We start from the raw sequence: 19,267 nt of genomic DNA, 5'->3' as shown, positions 1-19,267 counted from the left end.
GCAGCACGACTCCCATGAGCTGCTCCAGATATCAGCCCAGCATAGGACGAATTGTATTCTGCAGGGCATACAAGAGCAGATGCTAAAATCCCATATGGCTTAGATTGTGAATAGGGAGAAGTTACTCGTTGTCTCTTTTGGTAAAAAATGGTGGTATTACTAAATACAGTTTTTATATGCCAGGCTCAAAACAGGGGGAAGTAATTCTCAAAACATACAGTCAAACATATTCTCATTGCCAGGGAATACTGTTGATGCCAAAAGTATCTGAGTTTAAAACATGATTGGGCAAGAGAATAGAAAAAAATCTAGGTGCTGTGAAATGTGAAGATAAGCTTGATCTCAACTGATTTTAGGCAGCTTCAGACTCTCAAACATCACCCCCCACTTGCCACAGCAAACAGAAAAAGAACAGCAACTTCTAAAGCATCGCTCACTAGCTTATTTTGGACGCCTACATTCAGAGAGGTGAATCATGTACTGCAGAGCCCGCTGCAGGCAAGGAGAGCACCTAGGGAGGAAAATGTCCCTCTTGTTCTCTTCCGTGGGCCTCTGTTGTAGGTGACAGCAGAAGAGGGGGCAAGGGGCTGGTCAATCCTTTCCGCTGAGCAGGTTCCACTGCTCTAGGCTTGCCTGTTTCTCTAATCAGAATGTCAGACTCTCCCTCGGGGAAGGTGTCTTCTCTAGCACCAGCGCTGAGGAGCCACCTCTAGTACATTTCTCTGACGTTGGTCCTGATGCTGTGCTGGGGCAGGTATGCTCTGCGTATGTGTGCTGAGGAGCACAGCATACATTGCTTGCTTCTGCAGGGCATGAGAAATGGAAAGTCTGGCTGCGTGGGCAGTTCACAGGGCTCACTAGTCCCCAGGCCCCCAGAAAAGACTTTTAATCGTGGAAGGAGGGTAGAAAGCAGAAACGTGATCAGCCATCGTGTGAGGTGGAAGCAAGGTGTTCGAGGCCGGGTGATATGTGGCTGATGTACATGAAGCAAACGCTGACTGCCATATGCTTCATAAAGCTGATGAGTCAGACATACAGGGAGAATGAGGCCCATTGTTCAGGAGGCAGAGGATTCTTCCTTCACTTTCCACAATGGGCATGTCCCAGGAAATACAGAGTGCCCTGCCAAGCCTCGTCTCTAAAGAAGGGTACATTCTCCTCCCAGTGCAACTACCCATGCCACAGAGGCTGCCTTCTGGAAAGCTCGGAACTTGGGAACTGTGCAACTGAAAAAAATCTGCTCAGGCCTGTGACTAGAGGACTGTACAGCAGTGCTCAGTGCCGTCATGAAGCTGGTGCCAAAGGACCAGCATGTCTTGCGCAAGGTGCATACAGGTAGGACTGTGGTTTTGATACATTTCTGTTCATGCATCTGTTGGCTTCAAGAAGAGAGCCACTCAAGTGGTATGACCTTTACAAATTAGCTTTGTAACACTTAATGACATACAGGTAAATCCTTCCTGCAAAGGGCATCCGTGCAAGGCAGAGGAACACATAGCTGAAATCCAGGTTGCACAGAACATTGCATGGTTCTCTTTGCAGGGCCCTGCTGGGACCACTGCCAGCTTCTCACCTTGTTTCCCAGCCCAGGGTTACCAGGGCTTGACCCTCTGTTTGCAATGCAACAAGTGAAGGGGAACATGACCTGCCCATTCAGGTTGTCCCTCCTGCTGGAAGGACCAGCCTTGCCCAGATTTTTTGCTTCTGCTCTCTCCTGTGCTCCACTTGGCCTCAGAGCATCTCAGTTTGATCCTTGGGGACAGGGAAGGTCTACACCTCTCCAGCTGGTGTGACAGACACGATGAGACCTGGAATAGGAATGACCCAAAGCGATTGTCTCTGCACAGCTGCAGAACACTGTGCTTCTTTTTAGAGCCCAGTGCTGCCCTGCTTCACTGCCTTACCTGGCACAGCCCCATTGAGCTCCAGCACCCTTGTGAATCATTAATAGGCCAAGTCCGGCTGCTCCTTTTACAGCTTCTCCTTTCATACAGTTTTCTTTCCCAGCCCCTAAATGTTTAACTCAAGGAAGGCAGATACAGAAAAGAGTCAAAAAGACTTAATGAGAATCTGCATCCGCTTGTAACACAGCAAGCAGCCGGAGCAATGGTAGGTGAATATGCGCCATCTCTGCACTCCTGGTGGGCAAGGTGTTCTCCTTGCAGCAAGGGTTCCTGTTTGTCCTTTGCCTGGACACTCCATAGTCATCCCTGTTCATCCTTTTATGGAGAGCAATCTCTGTGGGAGCTTGCAATGGGACTTATAATGAAAGCAACTCAAAGTCTCCTTCATGAACTTCCTGGCCCAGCGCCTTTACTAGCAGTGTTTGGTCATTTGTGCCGCTGCAAGAAACTGCCATTCCTCTGCTTTGCTGCTTAGTGCAGGGTGGGGTTTTCTAGTTTAAGGCTGGTCAAAGTAGGCGGGCACTGCAGAATAGTCAATCTTAGAGCCTGGACATACACAAATGAAGGGGACAGGAGGGGGCAGGCACAGGTATAGGTAAGAGCAGAGTATATCTGTATGTGAGAGGGTGGAGTGCCAATGTGTGAATGCACAGCTATCTGTGTGGCTGCCCAGAGGAGCAGCAGCCCAGTACAACACAGCAGCGTACACGTGTGAGGGCAGCTTTGCTTGAATCAGGTCTGGTGGTGCTTCAAGAGACCTTGTTAAGGTGAGATTTTTCAACCATTTCTTGTTGTCTGGTGTGGATGCTCTGGAGCCCAGAACTGTATTCACTGCTTGTGCTCAGGAGCCTGAACTGGGAGATAATTTTTGGAAAATACTGTAAACATTTGGATGTCAGGTAATTGCTACACAATTCCTTCTGCAGGCAGAAGCTGTTGGTCTGGCTTAGATGGTAGGTCCTAATTCTCCAGACTGTCTTCTCAGTGCTCCTTCTCTGCACTTTCTGCTAATCGCAATCATCCCATCTGTTCTCTGAACGGGCAGATGCTGCTTCTAATTCTGCAGAAGCTGATCAAGCCAAATTGAAAAAGGGTTTGATAAAACTATGAGCAGCCATCAGTGCCATGGAAGACCAGTGTCTGATGCTTCTGTGGCATCAGATCCTCTTTGCTACACTTCTGCCACCACAGCAGTGAGATCTTTACAGCTCTGGAGAGCTCCCCCGGCCTCGCAGAGCACTCAGCCTGCGTAGCATGAGGTATTTTGGGCTGTACTGTCCCCCGCTCCTCAGACACATGTAGGTTCAACAGCCCTGTACCTGGGGACATCCTACCCATGCTCAGCACGTGTTAGGTGGGTATGTCTCCCTGGGGATGCTTACTGCTTTCTGTAAAGCTCTTTCTTTGCCAGGATCAAGTTTTTCTAAGACCTCTGTGTGTTCCTGGAAAAGCTTAAAACTCTGCTCATGTTTTTGGAGACTCTAGCTGCTCAGGCAGGCAGATCCCAATCTTTGCATTCTTGCAGGTGTGCTGTGGGAGACTCTAATGTGGTGGCACTGGACCATCGTATTTTCCAGTAGTTTCTGTTCTTCATCCTCAGCGCCTTGAGCTTGTCCCTGTTCGTTCTGCTCTCCGTCAAATCCTGGCTCATCTCCGTGCCAGCAGACAGTAACCCTGTACCTTTTTTTGTTCTGCAGCTGAGTTTGCCTCAGTCATTCTGGGCTGATCTCTACTCTGCAGCTCTGCGAGGGCTTATATTTCTCTTTTGCTATATGAAATGAGAATCACTTGTGATTCTTGATGTTTGAAGTAGGGAAAATATGGTTAAGCGTAAGACCTTATCCCAGCTGCCATGATCGAGAGATACAGTGGTGAAAAATAAGGTTATGTAATTAGTGTTTATTTCATATTAGGAAATGTCTGATGGAACCTCTACCTCTGCTGCCTCTCTGTTCCACCTCACCAAACACACACAACTGATTTCAGTCCTCCCCTCCCTGTGGGGCAGACTGGTCAGGGCAACAGTCAGATTTCTGTGCCTGCTGGTGCTCAGGCTATGAATTGTCCTCAAGCAGCACAATGGACAGTTTCCAATAGTGAAGTCATCCTCAACAGGCACAATAGAGGTTTAGAGTGAGAAACAGTGAGCAGGCTTTGGGCAGACCTTTGAGCCGGACTAACACGTGTTGTACCTCTTCTCATAATAGGCCTACATGATGAGTGTAGTTGGAGGGAGGGGTAGCAGGAGACAGTCTTTAAAAGAGAATTAAGCTAAGAAAGGGGTTAGTTTTAGTTAAGCCTGCCTCCCCAAAGATGGAGAAGGTAAACCCTCATGGGCCTTTCTAGCAAAATTGCCTCTGATGTTCTGATGGTGAAGGAGATAATGCTGTTCTTGGATTAATTACAGTGCCAAATAGCTTTCTTTTGTGTTTGAGTTTTTGCCTGGAATGACAAAAAATGTTACCTGAAATTCCAAAAAGAATATAAGCAAAGAAACGGAAACCTACATTGTATTTTTACAGCATTCTGGCATAAAAATAATTGTAAACAGTGGTCAGAACAGAAGCTTAAAAGTAATGATGTGGTACTGTTGAATTATCCACAAAACTCGTTCCACCTTTCCTCCACAAAAATTGCCAGATTAATGTCTGCAGGGATTGTGTACACTGAGTACACGTTTGTGTGCACTGACTTATTTCAATACACTGAACTAACTCTTAAAACTTTGATAAAAGTGCAGACAAGCTTTTGAGTGATCTTCTAGGACTACGTTAGAATGGCTTACTGACAAACAGTGCTTTTGTCCCAGAAAACTTTCAGCCCTGCGGTATTTATGTCCTTTGCAAAGACACCTTGTGCTGTGGTTGTCACAATATCACCAGTAGTGAGGCAGCTTTTCAAAACCCTGAGTGTGCGGGGGGGAAAGGCAGGAGCCTGATTCACCACATCCTGCTTTCTTCATGGTGCTGTGATGCTGAACTTCCCCTGTCTCTGCAGGTCCCTTGCAACCATGGTGAAGTCTAGAAGGGTGCAGGTGCTTCTGATCCTGGTGGTTATGTCCTTCCTTCTGATCTACTTTCTACCGTGCAGCAACAATGCCCCCAAGGAAGAAAAACCCTCTCCGGTCCACATCCTCATTCTCTCCTCCTGGCGGTCAGGATCTTCCTTCACTGGACAAATCTTCAGCCAGCACCCCAGTGTCTTCTACCTGATGGAGCCTGCGTGGCACGTGTGGGTTAAGATGTACCAGAACAGTGCCAAAGTCTTACGCATGGCGGTGCGGGACCTAGTCCGGTCAGTGTTTCTGTGTGACATGTCTGTGTTTGATGCTTACATGTCTAGCCAGAAGAAAAAGTCTGATTTATTTCAGTGGGAGTCAAGCCGAGCATTGTGCTCCCCCCCAGCCTGTGACTTGTTCAGTCGCAGTGACATAATCACTGCAGACAACTGCAGAATAATCTGTGGCGAGTACCCATTCAGCAAGGTGGAGGAAGCCTGTAAAACCTACAGCCATGTTGTCATCAAGGAGGTTCGGTTCTTTGACCTGAAAGTTCTCTACCCTCTTCTCACTGATCCATCCCTGAACCTCAAAATCATCCACTTGGTCCGTGATCCTCGAGCTGTGTTCAGGTCCCGAGAGAATACAGTGGCAAACCTGAAACGTGACAGTGACATTGTTGTGGGGTCCCAGGGGACCCAGGGAGAAATGGGACCCTACAACACAATGGAAGTGATCTGCAAAAGCCACGCTGAGATTTACAATGCAGGCAGCCAAGCCACTCCCAGCTTCCTGAAAGATCGCTACCTGCTGGTTCGCTATGAAGACATAGTCAGAGACCCCCTAGCAAAGGTTGCTCAGATGTACAGGTTTGCAGAACTCCATTTCACACCTGAACTTCAGAAGTGGGTGCACAACATCACCCATGGGAAGGGACAGGGAGCAAAAGCCTTTGATATTGGGTCCAGAGATGCGCTGAGAGTATCCCAGGCCTGGAGGAAGGCCCTTCCCTTCCAGAAAATAGAGAAAGTGCAAAATCTGTGCAAGGATGCGATGGACTTGCTGGGCTACAGGCTTGTTCAGTCTGAAAAAGAGCAAAAAAATATGTCGCTGGATCTTTTGTTTGCCCGGAACTCCTCTGAGTAACGAATTCTGAAGGCAGAAAAGCTGCTGTCTGCACCTACTCTCTGAAGGCTGCCAAGTGGAGAACTGTTTACTAAAGCAAAGGAGGGTGGAGGTGCATGCACATGTGTGTAAGAGTGTGCACACGGATGTGCTGTTCAAGGACAAGTGACACAGGAACCCTGACTCATAAGAGCTTTCTCAGCGGCAGAGGGTCACCCTCCAAGGCCCCTGGAAGCTTTGCCGCAATGGAGGTGGAAGAAACACAAACCTGTTTTCCAAATTAAGTCCCTGATTTACGCAAAAGAGGAAGTATGTATAGGGTGGAGCAAAGAGAATGCTGAAGGAGAGGGACCAGACAGCAGAGCTCAAACCCCTCACAGACCACAGCCAAATACTAGTGGAACTACATGGAGCAATCGCACTGCAAAGAGGAGGAGATATAAATGGAAGCTGAATAAAGAGAACATCATTTATTGCGCTGACCAGGATATGTAATTGCCAGAAGTGCAAGGATGACCAGACATTTGTTTCTGGAAAGATCCTTTTTTTGAAATGGTTGAGTTTTCAAGCCCAGGGGGTTTGTTTTTTTTTGGTTTGGTTTGGTTTTTTTATCCATTCTTGTGCCTGGGCATCCGGCCTTGGTGGCAATGTTGGCAAAATGTTTGTGTTTGTTTACTATAAAATGGAAAAACAATAAAAACAGCTATTGTTGAAAATAAAAGCTCCTAGGTTTGCATATGGGGATCCGTTTCTGGGACTATGTGAGTTAATTTATTTTTCAGCTGAAATAATTCTGTCTTCTGGGTTTCCAAAACAAGAATAGTTGTTCTCCTGGGAGTTCTCACAGTCCACATGTGTTACTGAGAAGAATTCGTGTTAAGGTTGAGACTGTAAAGACAAGGTAAGGACACAGATTGCATTGGTGTAAGTACTGGAACCAGGAAGATAGGTTAATGGCAGCAGACTCAAGAAGCAGAGAGGAGTAAACTCTGCTTTTATACCAAAGAAGTGTAAGATGGAGAAGTCACCAATCAAAGGGACATTTAAAAAATGACTCTGGTATTCCTGTCCATTGCTTTTCAGCCTGATGCATGCAATCGGTTCTTCACTGGTAACTTCAGTTATGAAAGGCTACAATTCATAGGTTTCAATGACTGCTGCCTAACTTGAAAAGCAAATGGGAAATACCCAAATTCCAGATACGTGTTTGCAGACCCGGTATTTCTGCCTCTGGAATTGTCTTGAACTCAAAGCTCTGGCATGTATGCTGCCACCTCCTTCCAGGTTTACAAATACTGCTGCTCCAGGCAAAGCTGTGGAAAGGGCGTTCCTGCTATGAATATGAGAAGCCAAACTGTCTCCAGCATATTGGAAGGAATGTAACTATGTCTTTGGTAAGACAAGAGTAGAGAAAACAAGTATTTTTGTTGTTGGAGAAGGCAGAGCCAGAATGCCCAGAAGCACAAGTGTATGATACAGTGACATCTCCAGGTCCTGTTAATGGAAAAGTGGACTGAGGAGACATAGAACCATGTGCCTGCACAAGCAGGATTGTGGACAGCAGTGTCGTTCAGTTCAGGACAGACCAAAGAGGATAACCTTGGGTAAGCTGTGCTCTTTGTGTCGTAGTGCCTACGTGTACTGTGTGAAACAAATGCATGTGGAAAGGTTCTCAGTGTTACAAATGTACTTGCGTGGTTCTGCAAAGGTAAAAGCACTGCATGCAGATTCAGAAGTTTGCACTGCATGTCTGACTAATCGCCCTGAAAAAGACAAACTCACTCTTAAAGTGTCACTTAGAATGATAAAAATACCTGATCTTTTTATATTGCAGACATTTAATGTATTTTGCCTCTCACTTTGAATTCTAGAGCAGGTTTGGTTAAACAAGAAGACACTGAATTGTGAGGTGCTGGTGCTGCTGCGGCACGTACACCACTCAAGCATGAACGGGAATTTCTGGCTGCAGGTGTTGGGTGTCCTGCTCATGAACCTGGTCATCAGCAGTCCTTGGGTTTCAAATCCAACTGGTAAAGTTTCTAATTTCAAAAAAAATCCTACTACTTTATTTACCATGTTGTCTTGTGCTCTCTCGTTAAGTGCTTCTCTGGTCTTCCACAGAAGTCTCAAGTAACCAGTGTGAGCAGCGCGAATGTACCCGATAATTCCCATCTTTTCAGCAGGAATGACCTGTCCAGTGAAACACAGCATAGTTGAGAGTTTTGGCATTTATTTGGTTACATCAGTTAACTCCCCAGATAATCAGCTGGTGTTTCAGGACAGCACTTTTCTAAAGTAGCAGTCTCACTATATCAAGTTATCATTGACTTTCAATAGAATTTAAACTTGGCTTAACATCGGCAATTTCCTATGTCACCTTTTTTTTTTTTAATGCCACAGAGCAATAAGCAAAAATCCCAAAATATAATTAATAAAAAAATTCAAACTTTCATTGAAATAATGAATTCTAGATTTACAGGACTGACTTCAAATAATATTAAAGACAGTGACAATGACTACTGATTTCAGCCTGAAAGATGGAGTTTTTCAGATTGTGACTGCACACTAGCAATGGTGTTCTCTCAGACATGACTTGGGTGGCAGATACCTAAATAAGCTCTGAGCACTCTTTCTTTTATCTCCTACTTGAACTACTGCATGTAGCCCTCAAAGCCAGTCTGCTTTTCCCAGCCAGACTATATGGTCTGGTGCAAGTGTCATTTGTGTGGACTGAGGCTGGGACTCTTCCCTCTGTAGACATGCGAGCTGGGGCAGATACTGTTTTTGAAATCGGGAAGCAAGATGGGAAGCAACCCTAAACAAACCCCGCAGTATTAGCACAGGAGAACATGTGGTGGGTGAGATGACTCTACAGGCCTGAGCTTTTAACTTACAGATCTTTGTGACATGAGATCGAGTATTACAATGTCACAGTGACCCTTTTTGGCCACTCCCAGTAGACATGGCCACTCTTGGTCTCATAAATAAATGCTGAGATGTCTAAGTGCTTCATCTTCTGGCACGACTGTTACATTCTCACTGTTATCCCCTCGGAATGTCTGCTGCTATTCAAGGTTTATTAACAACCACAAAAAAGGTAATGACACCTGGCGGACCACCTTATTAAATGATCATCCTCAACAGTTTGAAGTATGATGTATGACAGAGAGCAGGCTGCTACTGTGCACTAATAATGCATTACAAGTTACAGCATTTAATATGATTCAGTTGGATTTTGGTGCCAACCCTATTCAAAATCCTTTGCACGCAGCAACATACAGGTAGGACTGTCCGCTGGTTTATATTGTAGATATACACTTTGCACTTTAAAGCAAATCTTCAGTGCAAACTTAGTATTGTATAGAACCCTTCTCTTCAACATTTTCTACTTGTAAATGTTTAGTGTACTCAATATTACAAAAAAATATCAAATACAGGCCTTTCATAGAAAAAATATTTTAAAGCATTTCTGAAACTTGAGATTGTTGCATCGTTTTCTATCACATTTGCATTTCTGAAATGACTTTATTTAAAATTCTTGCCACAGTCCTAGATCAATCATTACCCTCTGCTTTGCTAACTTTTCCTAAATGCTACCCGCTTTGCTACATTTTCAGCTCCAAATTTTGCTATCAATTTACTTCTGACACATTCATCATCTTTTTGCAATCCCAAATCATCCTCTCTGTTCCATATAGGGTACCCATCCAAGCGCTGCCCTGTCTGCAGAAAATATGACGTAGTTTCCACTTCACCAGTATTTTTCAGAAAGGCCTGTGTAACAGTGGACAGGTCCATGCTGAACTTTTCCATGAAGTGCTGCATTGTTTTCACTACTTCTTCCACCACATCAGAAGAAGAGCAAGTGCTTGTTGGTCTTTCTTCCCTTTGTAACTGAGTGTCAGGGAGAGCAGAGTCCTCTTGTCCAGTTTTCAAAACAGAGGCTGCTTCTCCTGGGGACTTTTCATCTCCATCTTGCGTAGAAAGTTCTTCTGAAATGTATGAAGCGTCGCTTCCCGACTAGAAGTAAAAGAAGAGTCATCAATTAGACACAGTATTTTTTGGCAAGCTTCTTTTATTACTGCTACCCAACCACCTTCCACTGTGAGACTACAGTACACAAAACCCTCGGAATTTAGTAGACACAGTAAAATTCAGTAACTGAAGTGAAGCTGTATGTGTTAATGAGGATGTACGATATCACGGAGAGGCATAAAGTACAAGGGAGAATCTGAACGAACTAGGTATAAAAAGTAAATGTTAATGCAACTGCAGGCACATTTTATGCATGAGTTGATGGGATGACTTCCATTGGCCAATACAGCTTTCAATGGGACGATGCTGTCACATTAAGTTCCTCAAGCAAATTGGGCAGGAAATCAAACACCATTTGTTGTAAAACATGTAACTCATGACTTACATGAAGCTCCCACCCGGCCATAACACAGGGATGTCATGGTGTAAAGTCACTGAAGAAGATAATCTGACTGATTATCGTGCCGTTTTGTGACAAGCAGGGAGGCCTCATCCCGAGCAGGGTCCCCGACACTCACCTCCATGCTCTCGAACTCCCGGTTCAGCGCCTCGAACAGCACCGTGCTCTGCGCGGGCTCCTCCGGCTGCGGCGGCTCTGCGGGAACAGGCGGGCATCGGCTGCGGACCGCCCCGGCGCCCGGCCCCGCGCCCGGCGCCGGCCCCGGCGCCCTCCCCGCAGCCCTGCCGCCCCTCAGCCGCGCCGCCCTCGGCTCACCCCGCAGCAGCGGCCGCAGACGCCGCAGGTAGCGGTCCCGCATGGCCTGCCAGCTGTGCCGCGTCAGCGCGGCCCGCTCCAGCTCCTGCCACAGCGCCCGGCCGCCGGCCCTGGCCGCGCCCCGCCCCCGCACCGCGCGCAGCAGCGCCGCGTCCTCCGCCTCCGTGAAGACGAGGCGGCCCCGCGGGGAGCCGGCGGCCGAGGCGGGCGGCGCGGCGGGCAGCCGGAAGGGCTCCAGCGGCAGCCGCTGGTTGCGCTCTACGCACTCCGTCACGTACTCGGTGGAGACGGCCCCGCCGGGCGCCGCCTCGCCGGGCTGCGCCAGGAGCACGGCTCCCGGCTCCTGCACGCGGCACAGCCGCCCGCCGCCCGCCAGCACCAGCGGCGCCAGGCGCAGCTTGGCCAGCCCGGGCCGCACGTAGAACCGCATCGGGCTCCCGTCGTCCCACAGGAACAGCGACCGCGACCGCGCCATCGCCGCGTCCCCCTGTCCCGCCATCGCCGCGCCGGGCGCGCAGGCGCGGACGCGCCGGAAGGGCGGCTGGACCTGGAGCCGAGAAGATGGAGGCCGCGGCAGAGCGTGCCGGCGAGGCGGCGGAGACCGAGTCGCGCCTCAGCAAAAAGTGAGGGAGGGTGCGCGGGCAGGTGGAGCCGCGCCGGGCTGGGGAGGCCAGGCCAGGCCAGGCCAGGCCAGGCGAAGCGGAGCGGAGCCCAGCCCAGCCCAGCCCAGCCGGTGTCCGGCCGACGCGCCGCGTGTGTCCGCCCGGTGACCGCCGCCGCGCGCCATGCTGAGCGCTGCCGCGCGGCTCCTTGGCGGGGTCTGCCGGGCCGCGCCCGCGCTGCCATGGCGCCAGGCGCTCCATGACCAACGCAGGTCGGTGCTTCGCGCTCTGGCCGCGCCCGCCGCTCGTACAGTCCCGGCCGGGTCGGGAGCCGCGGGAAATGCCGCGCCGCGCCGGGCCGGGCCGGGCCGGGCCGCCGAGGCGGCTCCGGGGACCCCAGGCAGCGCCGGGCGGTTTTCAGTGCAGTTTGCCTTGTGTCATTATGTGCTACGTGGGGCTGCTTGGCGCGTGTGTATTAAACGGCCCCTGGAACGTCCCTGGGCACGTAGGCGCTCATACTCAACGTCTGTTTATGTAGTGTTTAATTCAGTTTTAACTTTCTCCGAGAATTTCTATCTCATAGGAGATAAACTAAGAGTTCAAAGAAGAAAATGCTTAGACCTGCCTAAGTATTTCATTAGCTTTTGGGCTGGGTAAGAGAAGTGACAGGGTTACTTGTACAGTAAGCTTGTGGCAGAATCCTGTCGTGTTTCCCTGTAGAAGTATCAAAACAGCTGCTGCATCTGGTTGCCTTCTCTTTTGCAGTGAGCTGAAGAGGCGCTTAAAAGCTGAGAGAAAAACAGCTGAAAAAGAGGCAAAGCAGAAAGAGCAAAGTGAAAAACATTCAAACAAGCCTGCCTTGACTTCTGACTCTGAGAATAACATTGGTGCTGATGAGGAAAGCTTGGATCCAAATGTGAGCATCTGGCTTCATGCTTATTATTGCTCTGAGAATAAATTATTTTTTTTATTCAAGGGGAACTAAATGGCTAAAGAGGGGAGACTTATGTATTCCTACATAAGGGCAGCTGTGTTTTATTTTACAGCCCGTAAAATACTTTCACTTTCTAACAAAATCGTTTGTATTTTATTGTTTCTGGTGACAGCAATACTTCAAGATCCGCAGCAATGCAATCCAGCAGCTGAAGAGCACCAGTGAACACCCCTATCCCCACAAGTTCCATGTCGACTTGTCTCTCTCAGATTTTATAGAGAACTATAGTCACCTGCAGCCAGGAGATCACCTGACAGATGTTACAGTGAGAGTAGCAGGTAAAGACATATCTGGGATACGGAAATATAGTGTCTTGCTTTGCTAAACCAAATCTTAGCTGCTTTCAGTGGTGGGGTGGTCTGTTTTCAAATTTCGTTGATCTCCTGTTACTCGGTCATGAAGTCTGTAGCAGTGTTTATTCAGACTGAGTGGACCTGTGCCACATCCCTTATAACTACAAGATCAAATTGCGATAAAAAATTCCAGGACCCCAAACTCCAATGTTTTTTTTTTGTGCACTGGTATTAATTTTGAGACTTAACTGCTTCTCTTTCGCAGTTAGTGATCAAGTTCAGAGCTGACGATTCTTTGTCCAAGTGATGATACTGTGGCTTTTGCCCCGTATCCTCTGATAGGGACTCTTTTTTCTGATGTCCTGCATACTTTGATATTTAGGTCGAATCCACGCAAAGCGTGCCTCTGGAGGGAAGCTGATTTTCTATGATCTTCGCGGTGAAGGAGTTAAATTGCAGGTCATGGCAAATTCCAGGTAAGCAGAGGTATTCCTCATAGCATTCTAAACTGAACTGCAGTCTGGCACCTAGAGATCTGTATCTGGCCATTCTGTTCCTTCATCTTCTTAGGCTTTTCGTCTATGGTTTGGCTTAGGCAGCCAGGTAATGTTTTGCTTAGGGTGTTGTGGTTGGCGTTCCTGCTAGAAGAATCATCATTTTAAAGGATTTGGTCTGGAGAGAGACTTGTGGGACAGTTTGGAATGTTGAATTTTAAACAAAACTGCTTACCTGGGTTTTGTAATTACAGGCTCTACAAATCTGAAGAAGAATATTTCCGAATTAACAACAAGCTGCGTCGTGGGGACATTATTGGTGTAGAGGGGAACCCTGGAAAAACAAAGAAAGGGGAACTGAGTATTATTCCTTATGAAATAACTCTGTTGTCTCCATGCCTGCACATGTTGCCTCATCTTCATTTTGGCCTCAAAGATAAGGTACTTGTCATGACCTTTTATATCTGCCCATGATACCAGTCAACAAAAGAAAGGTTTTGGTTTGGTATTTTTTTCTTTTGGCATCACATTTTGTCCAGCTGGTTCTAAAGATATTTGTTCTTTTCAGGAAACTAGGTATCGTCAGAGATACTTGGATTTAATTCTTAATGATTATGTGAGGCAGAAATTTATAACCCGTGCAAAGATCATTACCTATATTCGGAGCTTTCTGGATGAGTTGGGCTTCCTTGAGGTGAGACTTCAATGTTTGTTTCTCTCTGCATACTGAATATGTTTAGAGCTTTTCAGCTCCAAGGATGCTTTATATTCAGGCTTGTATTGAAAAATACTTACAGAAGTGAAAATAATCACCTCAGCATGGTGTGTTTTATCAGTTTAATGTAATGGGAGCTATTCCTTTCTTCTCTTTTTAAAGTTAAGACTATTGCTTGGAAAATTTCTCTCCAGGTAGTACTTCAAACTACTGCTGTCCTTTCCACATTTCAGTAAATCAAGGTGGAAATAGCATATTTGAAATGGTGTTTTGCCTCTGGATGTAAATGCAGGTTTTACTTCCTGTAAGTAAAGTTGGTTTTATTGTAAGATCTGTTGCAGAGTAGCATATGAGAAAATAATACTAGCTCTGCTCTCTGCTTTGTCCACATTCTTGGTTGTGCTTTACAATCAGCAAAATGACTAGAACTTAATGTAGCTTATTTACAAGTATTTACCAACTGAATCTGCAAAAACTAGTGAGAGTTTTTTGAGAGCAGTGGGAATCCGAACCTGAGCTTTGTCATCTCTGTTGTATGTGTAGTGGCTTAAATGTCTTTCTTTGATTTGTATTTGGAAAAAAACCAAACCAAAACAAACCCAAATAATTCTTAATCTAGTACTTACAGATTTTACTGTTCTGATAACTTAATGAAAAGGACCGTAAGAGTCATTCTCAGTTTTTATGAAGTTTTGTTTTGTTATTGGAATAATGGAGCAAGTTACTTAGGCTTGGTGAGAATGTTGGGAATAAAATAAAAAGCAGAGAAGTCAACCTACTATACGATAGGGTGCAGTCTGAGCAGTGCTCAGTCATACCAGTACTCCATATGGCACAGTGTATGTCATGCCAAGAACAGATAATAGTTAATTTTGAGAAAAATTAGCCGAATTGTCATTGTCACCTCCAGGGATGGGGCATCCACAGCTTCTCTGGGCAGCCTGTTCCAGTGTCTCGCCACACTCATCGTGAAATATTTCTTCTTTAGGTCTGGTCTAAACCTTCCTTCTTTCAATTTAAAACTTTTGCCCTTTGTCCTGTCACTACAGGCCTTGGTAAAAAGTTTCTCTGCGCCTTTCTTATAAGCCCCCTTTACATATTGAAAGGCTGCAAGAAAGTCATCCTGGAACCTTCTCCAGGCTGAACACCCCAGCTGTCCCGGCCTGTCCTCCCAGCAGAGCCGTTCCAGCCACCTGACGGTTTCTGTGGCTCCTCTGGACCTGCTGCAGCACGTCCCCCTCTTTCCTGTGCTGGGGACACCGGGGCTGGATGCGCCGCTCCCGACGAGGCCTCACCGGAGCGGAGCAGAGGGGGAACCTCCTCCAGGACCTGCTGCAGCCCAGGGCACAGTTGCCTTTTTGGCCTGCAGGCGCTCTTTGCCAGGTCACCTCCAATTATTCTTGCACCAGCAGCCCCAAGCCGTTCTCCGCAGGGCTGCTCCCAACCCCTTCGTTCCCCAGGCTGTACTGACACCGGGGGTGCCCCAGCCCAGCTGCAGGAGCTTGGACTTGGCCTTGTTGAACTTCATTTTCTGCAACGTAGAGATGGTTTTGTGACAGTGACGCAGCCCGCTTCCTGGCTTTGGTAACGTGAACCCAGCAGGTTCACATTTATACTAAATACGAATGACTCTTAACGGCAACAAATAGTTGAAGTTATTTGTCTTTACTGACTGCATGGGGAAAGTGATCTTTAGTTCAGAATAGTTTGCATACAGTGGAATGTCAATAAATGAAATACTGAGGGTTTTTTTTATCAAAGGTAGCTGTGGTTGGTTGGTTTGTTTGATCTATAGAGTTCTGCTTTGGAAAAAGGATGAGATGAAAACAAGACATTGAGATAGGAGCCTGTGAATACTTATGCCACTGTTAAATTATTTTTGTTGTTGTTATTTACAGGTTGAAACTCCTATGATGAATGTAATTCCGGGTGGAGCTGTGGCAAAACCTTTTATCACATACCACAATGAACTGGATATGAATTTATATATGAGAATTGCTCCAGAGCTCTACCATAAGGTAAAAATACAAGCCCCTCATGGCTAAGCCTATATTCTCCAGACTCTTGTGATCTTATTCTAGAAAAAGAAATGTAGCTAAAATAAGGATTATTCTTGGAGAAAGGTGGACTCATTGGCTTGGAAAAAATGGAATGTATCTTGAACAATATTTGTAAGGTTTCATTGCAGTTGTCTGTGTTTGAGCTCTCTTTAGTTGCTTTTTAAAAGTATGTTTACTGGAATTTCCTTTTGTTTAGATGTTGGTGGTTGGAGGCTTGGACAGAGTATATGAAATTGGGCGTCAGTTCCGGAATGAAGGAATTGATTTGACTCACAACCCTGAGTTCACAACTTGCGAATTCTATATGGCTTATGCAGACTACCACGACTTGATGGAAATTACAGAGAAGTTGCTTTCAGGTGACATCTGCAGTATTAATTTAAAAAGAGTAAGAATCTCTGGAAGAATTGCATATTATGCAGCATACTTTTCTAAACTTCAGATTCCTTTTGTAGGGATGGTGAAACATATTACCGGAGGTTACAAGATCACTTATCATCCAGATGGTCAAGACGGACAGGCCTACGAGATAGATTTTACCCCTCCCTTCCGGCGAATTAGCATGGTGTATGATCTGGAAAAGGTCCTGGGAGTGAAATTTCCACCAGCTGAGTACTTTGATACTGAAGGTTAGCTGCCGAGTGTGAATGTACTGTAATTCTTCTTTAACAGAAAGACGGCAAACGTTCCTGAGTTCTGAGCCTGCAGTCTGTCAGCTGCTCTTCTGAGGTGGTGCTGGCACACGGGGTTGCTTTGCTCTGGTCTGTGTGTCACCCAAGACTCCAGAAAGAAGCCTTCGTGCCTTGCAGTCGATGGCAGGATCTGACTCTTTCACCTCTTCCTTTGTTTAGTGTATGTGACGCTGTGTGCTCAAGAGGCATTATCTGTGGAGTACTTGATCTGTTGAAGAGATCCAGCTTTTTCTGTCTTGTTTTTTCTGTCTTTTCTGCAGTTGACTCTCCGTGCCTGTGATCATGAGTTAGGAGTATGATTATTTTGGGTGTGTGTGCTGTTTTATTCCTGGAATCCAGAGCTTTAATGAAACAAGTTCATACACTTTTTGGTGATTACCACCTTCCCCTCTTCCCCCAAATAATAACGTCCAGCAGTCGTTTGGGGTTGTGCCTAACTGTCATCAAGCTTCTCAAATATAAGGTGACTTACATTGCAGTGTAAACTGAATAAAAACAAACACTATTTTTGCTCATGTTTTCCACAGTGGATACCATTAAGATCTTATAAATCACTCCGAGGCATGTTAAAGGATGCAGAAAGAAAAAATAAAAGTGGTTGCCTTGGTGGCTTTTCTAATTTTTGTCTACAACAATTTCAGAGACTCGCAGATTCTTTGATGACCTTTGTACAGAGAAAAATGTTGAGTGTCCACCTCCCAGGACAACAGCCAGGCTTCTTGACAGAGTAAGTAAAGGTGCTGTTTGCATAATCCTAATGTCTTTGAAGGTCTACCTGTATCAACGGAAGTCTCTTTATAGCAAAAGTTTAGCTGTACCTGAGGAAACGAGCTGAAACGCACTTCAGCTATTTCTGTATCACAGCGAGAAAGCTTGCTGTGTCAAAGTCTTTTTTTGTGTTGTCTACACCAAAATGTAGTTTACTAATTCCTGATTAATGTAAGCGCTAGAGGATTTTAATTCGATAACTGTCTCTTGTGCTTAGAGCAGGTCGGCTTTATCTTATGTCAGTTTTGTCTGTGAGATCTGTGCATTTGTATGTACCTACCAAACTGGTAGACTTACCATGTAGTTCTTCTATTAACTGTATTGTCTTTTCATTAGTACTCAAAATATTGCCTGATAACTGTTTTTCTGCTGCTTTTCCTATTTGCCATTGTTGTAATGTTCAAGTTGAATTATGTTTGTTTTATACAGGTTTTGCTATGTAAGTTTTTAATCCAACTAGAACACACTGTTAATGAAGATATTACCATGATCAGGAATTACTAATTGAGAAACTTTTCAGTTTTATGGTACTTTGCTCGGTAGTGAACAGACAGAAGTAGGATGTTTGGGGAGGGCAGTGCTAGGAAAGCGGTGGTGTACTCTATGTAATGGTTTTGCTTTCTGTTTCCCAGTTAGTTGGTGAATTCCTGGAAGTCACTTGCATCAACCCTGCGTTCATCTGCGATCACCCACAGGTCATGAGTCCTCTAGCTAAATGGTGAGACCATGAGACACTGCTGTGTAACTTTTTTAAACCCTCTACTCCTATTTTTTTAAAAAAGGAAAAAAAAATAATCACATGTGGAAACAGATTTTGATGTTGTATGCCAGTTTGTGAATTCTGACACCAGCCAAGACAGATGCTGGTTCCCGAGCTGTGAATTCCATTGTTCAGGGAAGAGGTGCTGGTGCTGCAGCTGTTACTCCTGGAGTAACGTATGTGCTCTGTGCTGCCGTAGAGATGCTAATTGTAAGGCGTGGTTGTTTTGTGGTCTCATAGGCATCGCTCTCATCAGGGACTAACGGAACGCTTTGAACTCTTTGTAATGAGGAAAGAAGTGTGCAATGCATACACGGAACTTAATGATCCTTTCCTGCAGCGGCAGCTTTTTGAGGATCAGGCCAAGGTACGGTGTCTTGCTGATAGTGAATCAATGATATAGGCATGTAAGGAACTAATATTTTCTATGTCTATTCCAAATCTGTCATTAGCCCCTGCTGCTGAAAAGGGTTGCTGCTGCTTTGAGCGAGTGCTTCTCACTCAAGTGAGAGCCTGTCATTAAAACTTAATTCCTTTTAAAGGTATCTTGCTCTCTAAGAGCGATGCCTTCATCTGTTTCTCACGCAGCTGTCAATTCCCCCTTTTTGGTAGAGGTTAGCAGGAGTGATACTATGTACCTCTGTATAACCCTCTTTTTACTGTTAATTTGCTTCTTTAGGCAAAAGCGGCAGGTGATGATGAAGCCATGTTTATTGATGAAAATTTCTGTACCGCGCTGGAGCATGGCCTTCCTCCTACAGCCGGCTGGGGCATGGGGATCGATCGCTTTGCCATGTTCCTGACGGATTCCAGTAACATCAAGGTAAATTTTAGAAATGGCAGTGCCTACTGCCGGCTCTGTCAAGAGCAGGGGACAGGGTTCTGCGCAGCAGGCCCTCTCTTCTAGAACAAGTCACGGGCCCGGGGCTGCTCTGGCCAGTTGTGCCCGTGGGGTCTCACTCCCTGGGGCCTGCTGACACGCTCCCTGTCCGCAGGAGGTGCTCCTGTTCCCCGCCATGAAGCCGGAGGACAACAAGAAGGAGGCGCAGCCCGGCGCTCCGCCCGAAGGCACCTCGGTCTGACCGCGCCATGCAATAAACACTCTGACCGGC

The 19,267-nt window shown here is 46.3% G+C and overlaps 4 protein-coding genes across 9 annotated transcripts in view; 3 read left to right on the top strand and 1 right to left on the bottom strand.

Moving 5' to 3' along the window:
* The window catches only part of LOC102092724 (carbohydrate sulfotransferase 4), a 9,217-nt gene extending 2,795 nt beyond the window's left edge, over positions 1-6,422 (top strand). The window contains exons 1-2 of one of the 4 annotated variants that reach the window (XM_065028284.1): positions 1,982-2,109; positions 4,902-6,422. In XM_065028284.1, coding sequence (XP_064884356.1) covers positions 4,915-6,048 — 1,134 coding nt within the window. In that variant the 5' untranslated portion in view covers positions 1,982-2,109; positions 4,902-4,914 and the 3' untranslated portion in view covers positions 6,049-6,422. Of the gene's footprint in view, positions 1-1,981; positions 2,110-2,420; positions 2,672-4,901 lie in introns of those variants that run through there. The other 3 variants (XM_021290783.2, XM_021290782.2, XM_013367767.3) reach the window with 3 other exon arrangements.
* Positions 1-9,233, top strand: part of TAT (tyrosine aminotransferase) — a 21,548-nt gene extending 12,315 nt beyond the window's left edge. The window contains exon 11 of the mRNA XM_065028277.1: positions 8,936-9,233. Coding sequence (XP_064884349.1) covers positions 8,936-8,987 — 52 coding nt within the window. The 3' untranslated portion in view covers positions 8,988-9,233. The remainder of the gene's footprint in view (positions 1-8,935) is intronic.
* Positions 8,241-11,276, bottom strand: TERF2IP (TERF2 interacting protein). 2 transcript variants are annotated; one of them, XM_065028317.1, is made up of 3 exons: positions 10,778-11,276; positions 10,581-10,657; positions 8,241-10,047 (listed from the first exon to the last, which is right to left on the bottom strand). In XM_065028317.1, exons 1-3 carry the CDS (start codon positions 11,274-11,276, stop codon positions 9,604-9,606), a joined length of 1,020 nt encoding a protein of 339 aa, XP_064884389.1. In that variant the 3' UTR covers positions 8,241-9,603. The 2 variants fall into 2 exon arrangements, with proteins under 2 accessions (XP_064884389.1, XP_021146372.2); XM_021290697.2 differs by having other exon boundaries at positions 10,581-11,276.
* Positions 11,175-19,267, top strand: KARS1 (lysyl-tRNA synthetase 1). 2 transcript variants are annotated; one of them, XM_065028265.1, is made up of 14 exons: positions 11,175-11,400; positions 12,145-12,295; positions 12,486-12,651; positions 13,049-13,142; positions 13,415-13,601; positions 13,729-13,854; positions 15,774-15,893; positions 16,132-16,294; positions 16,391-16,564; positions 17,269-17,354; positions 18,028-18,113; positions 18,396-18,522; positions 18,835-18,978; positions 19,151-19,267. In XM_065028265.1, exons 1-14 carry the CDS (start codon positions 11,339-11,341, stop codon positions 19,235-19,237), a joined length of 1,773 nt encoding a protein of 590 aa, XP_064884337.1. In that variant the 5' UTR covers positions 11,175-11,338; the 3' UTR covers positions 19,238-19,267. The 2 variants fall into 2 exon arrangements, with proteins under 2 accessions (XP_064884337.1, XP_064884336.1); XM_065028264.1 differs by lacking the exon at positions 11,175-11,400 and adding an exon at positions 11,456-11,651.

The sequence above is a fragment of the Columba livia genome, chromosome 13, assembly GCF_036013475.1.
Source record: "Columba livia isolate bColLiv1 breed racing homer chromosome 13, bColLiv1.pat.W.v2, whole genome shotgun sequence".
Lineage (NCBI taxonomy): Eukaryota > Metazoa > Chordata > Aves > Columbiformes > Columbidae > Columba > Columba livia.
The sequence above is the reverse complement of the archived record's forward strand: the minus strand, read 5'-3'. Positions and strand labels throughout refer to the sequence as shown.

Excerpts from the sequence above, each read along its gene's own strand:
- TERF2IP (XM_021290697.2), bottom strand. The coding sequence starts at position 11,276 with ATGGCGGGACAGGGGGACGCGGCGATGGCGCGGTCGCGGTCGCTGTTC. Across the intron at positions 10,048-10,580 it reads GGGAGTTCGAGAGCATGGAG|TCGGGAAGCGACGCTTCATA; the intron begins GTGAGTGTCGGG and ends TTTTACTTCTAG.
- KARS1 (XM_065028264.1), top strand. The coding sequence starts at position 11,563 with ATGCTGAGCGCTGCCGCGCGGCTCCTTGGCGGGGTCTGCCGGGCCGCG. Across the intron at positions 13,602-13,728 it reads ATTTTGGCCTCAAAGATAAG|GAAACTAGGTATCGTCAGAG; the intron begins GTACTTGTCATG and ends TGTTCTTTTCAG. Across the intron at positions 15,894-16,131 it reads CTCCAGAGCTCTACCATAAG|ATGTTGGTGGTTGGAGGCTT; the intron begins GTAAAAATACAA and ends CCTTTTGTTTAG.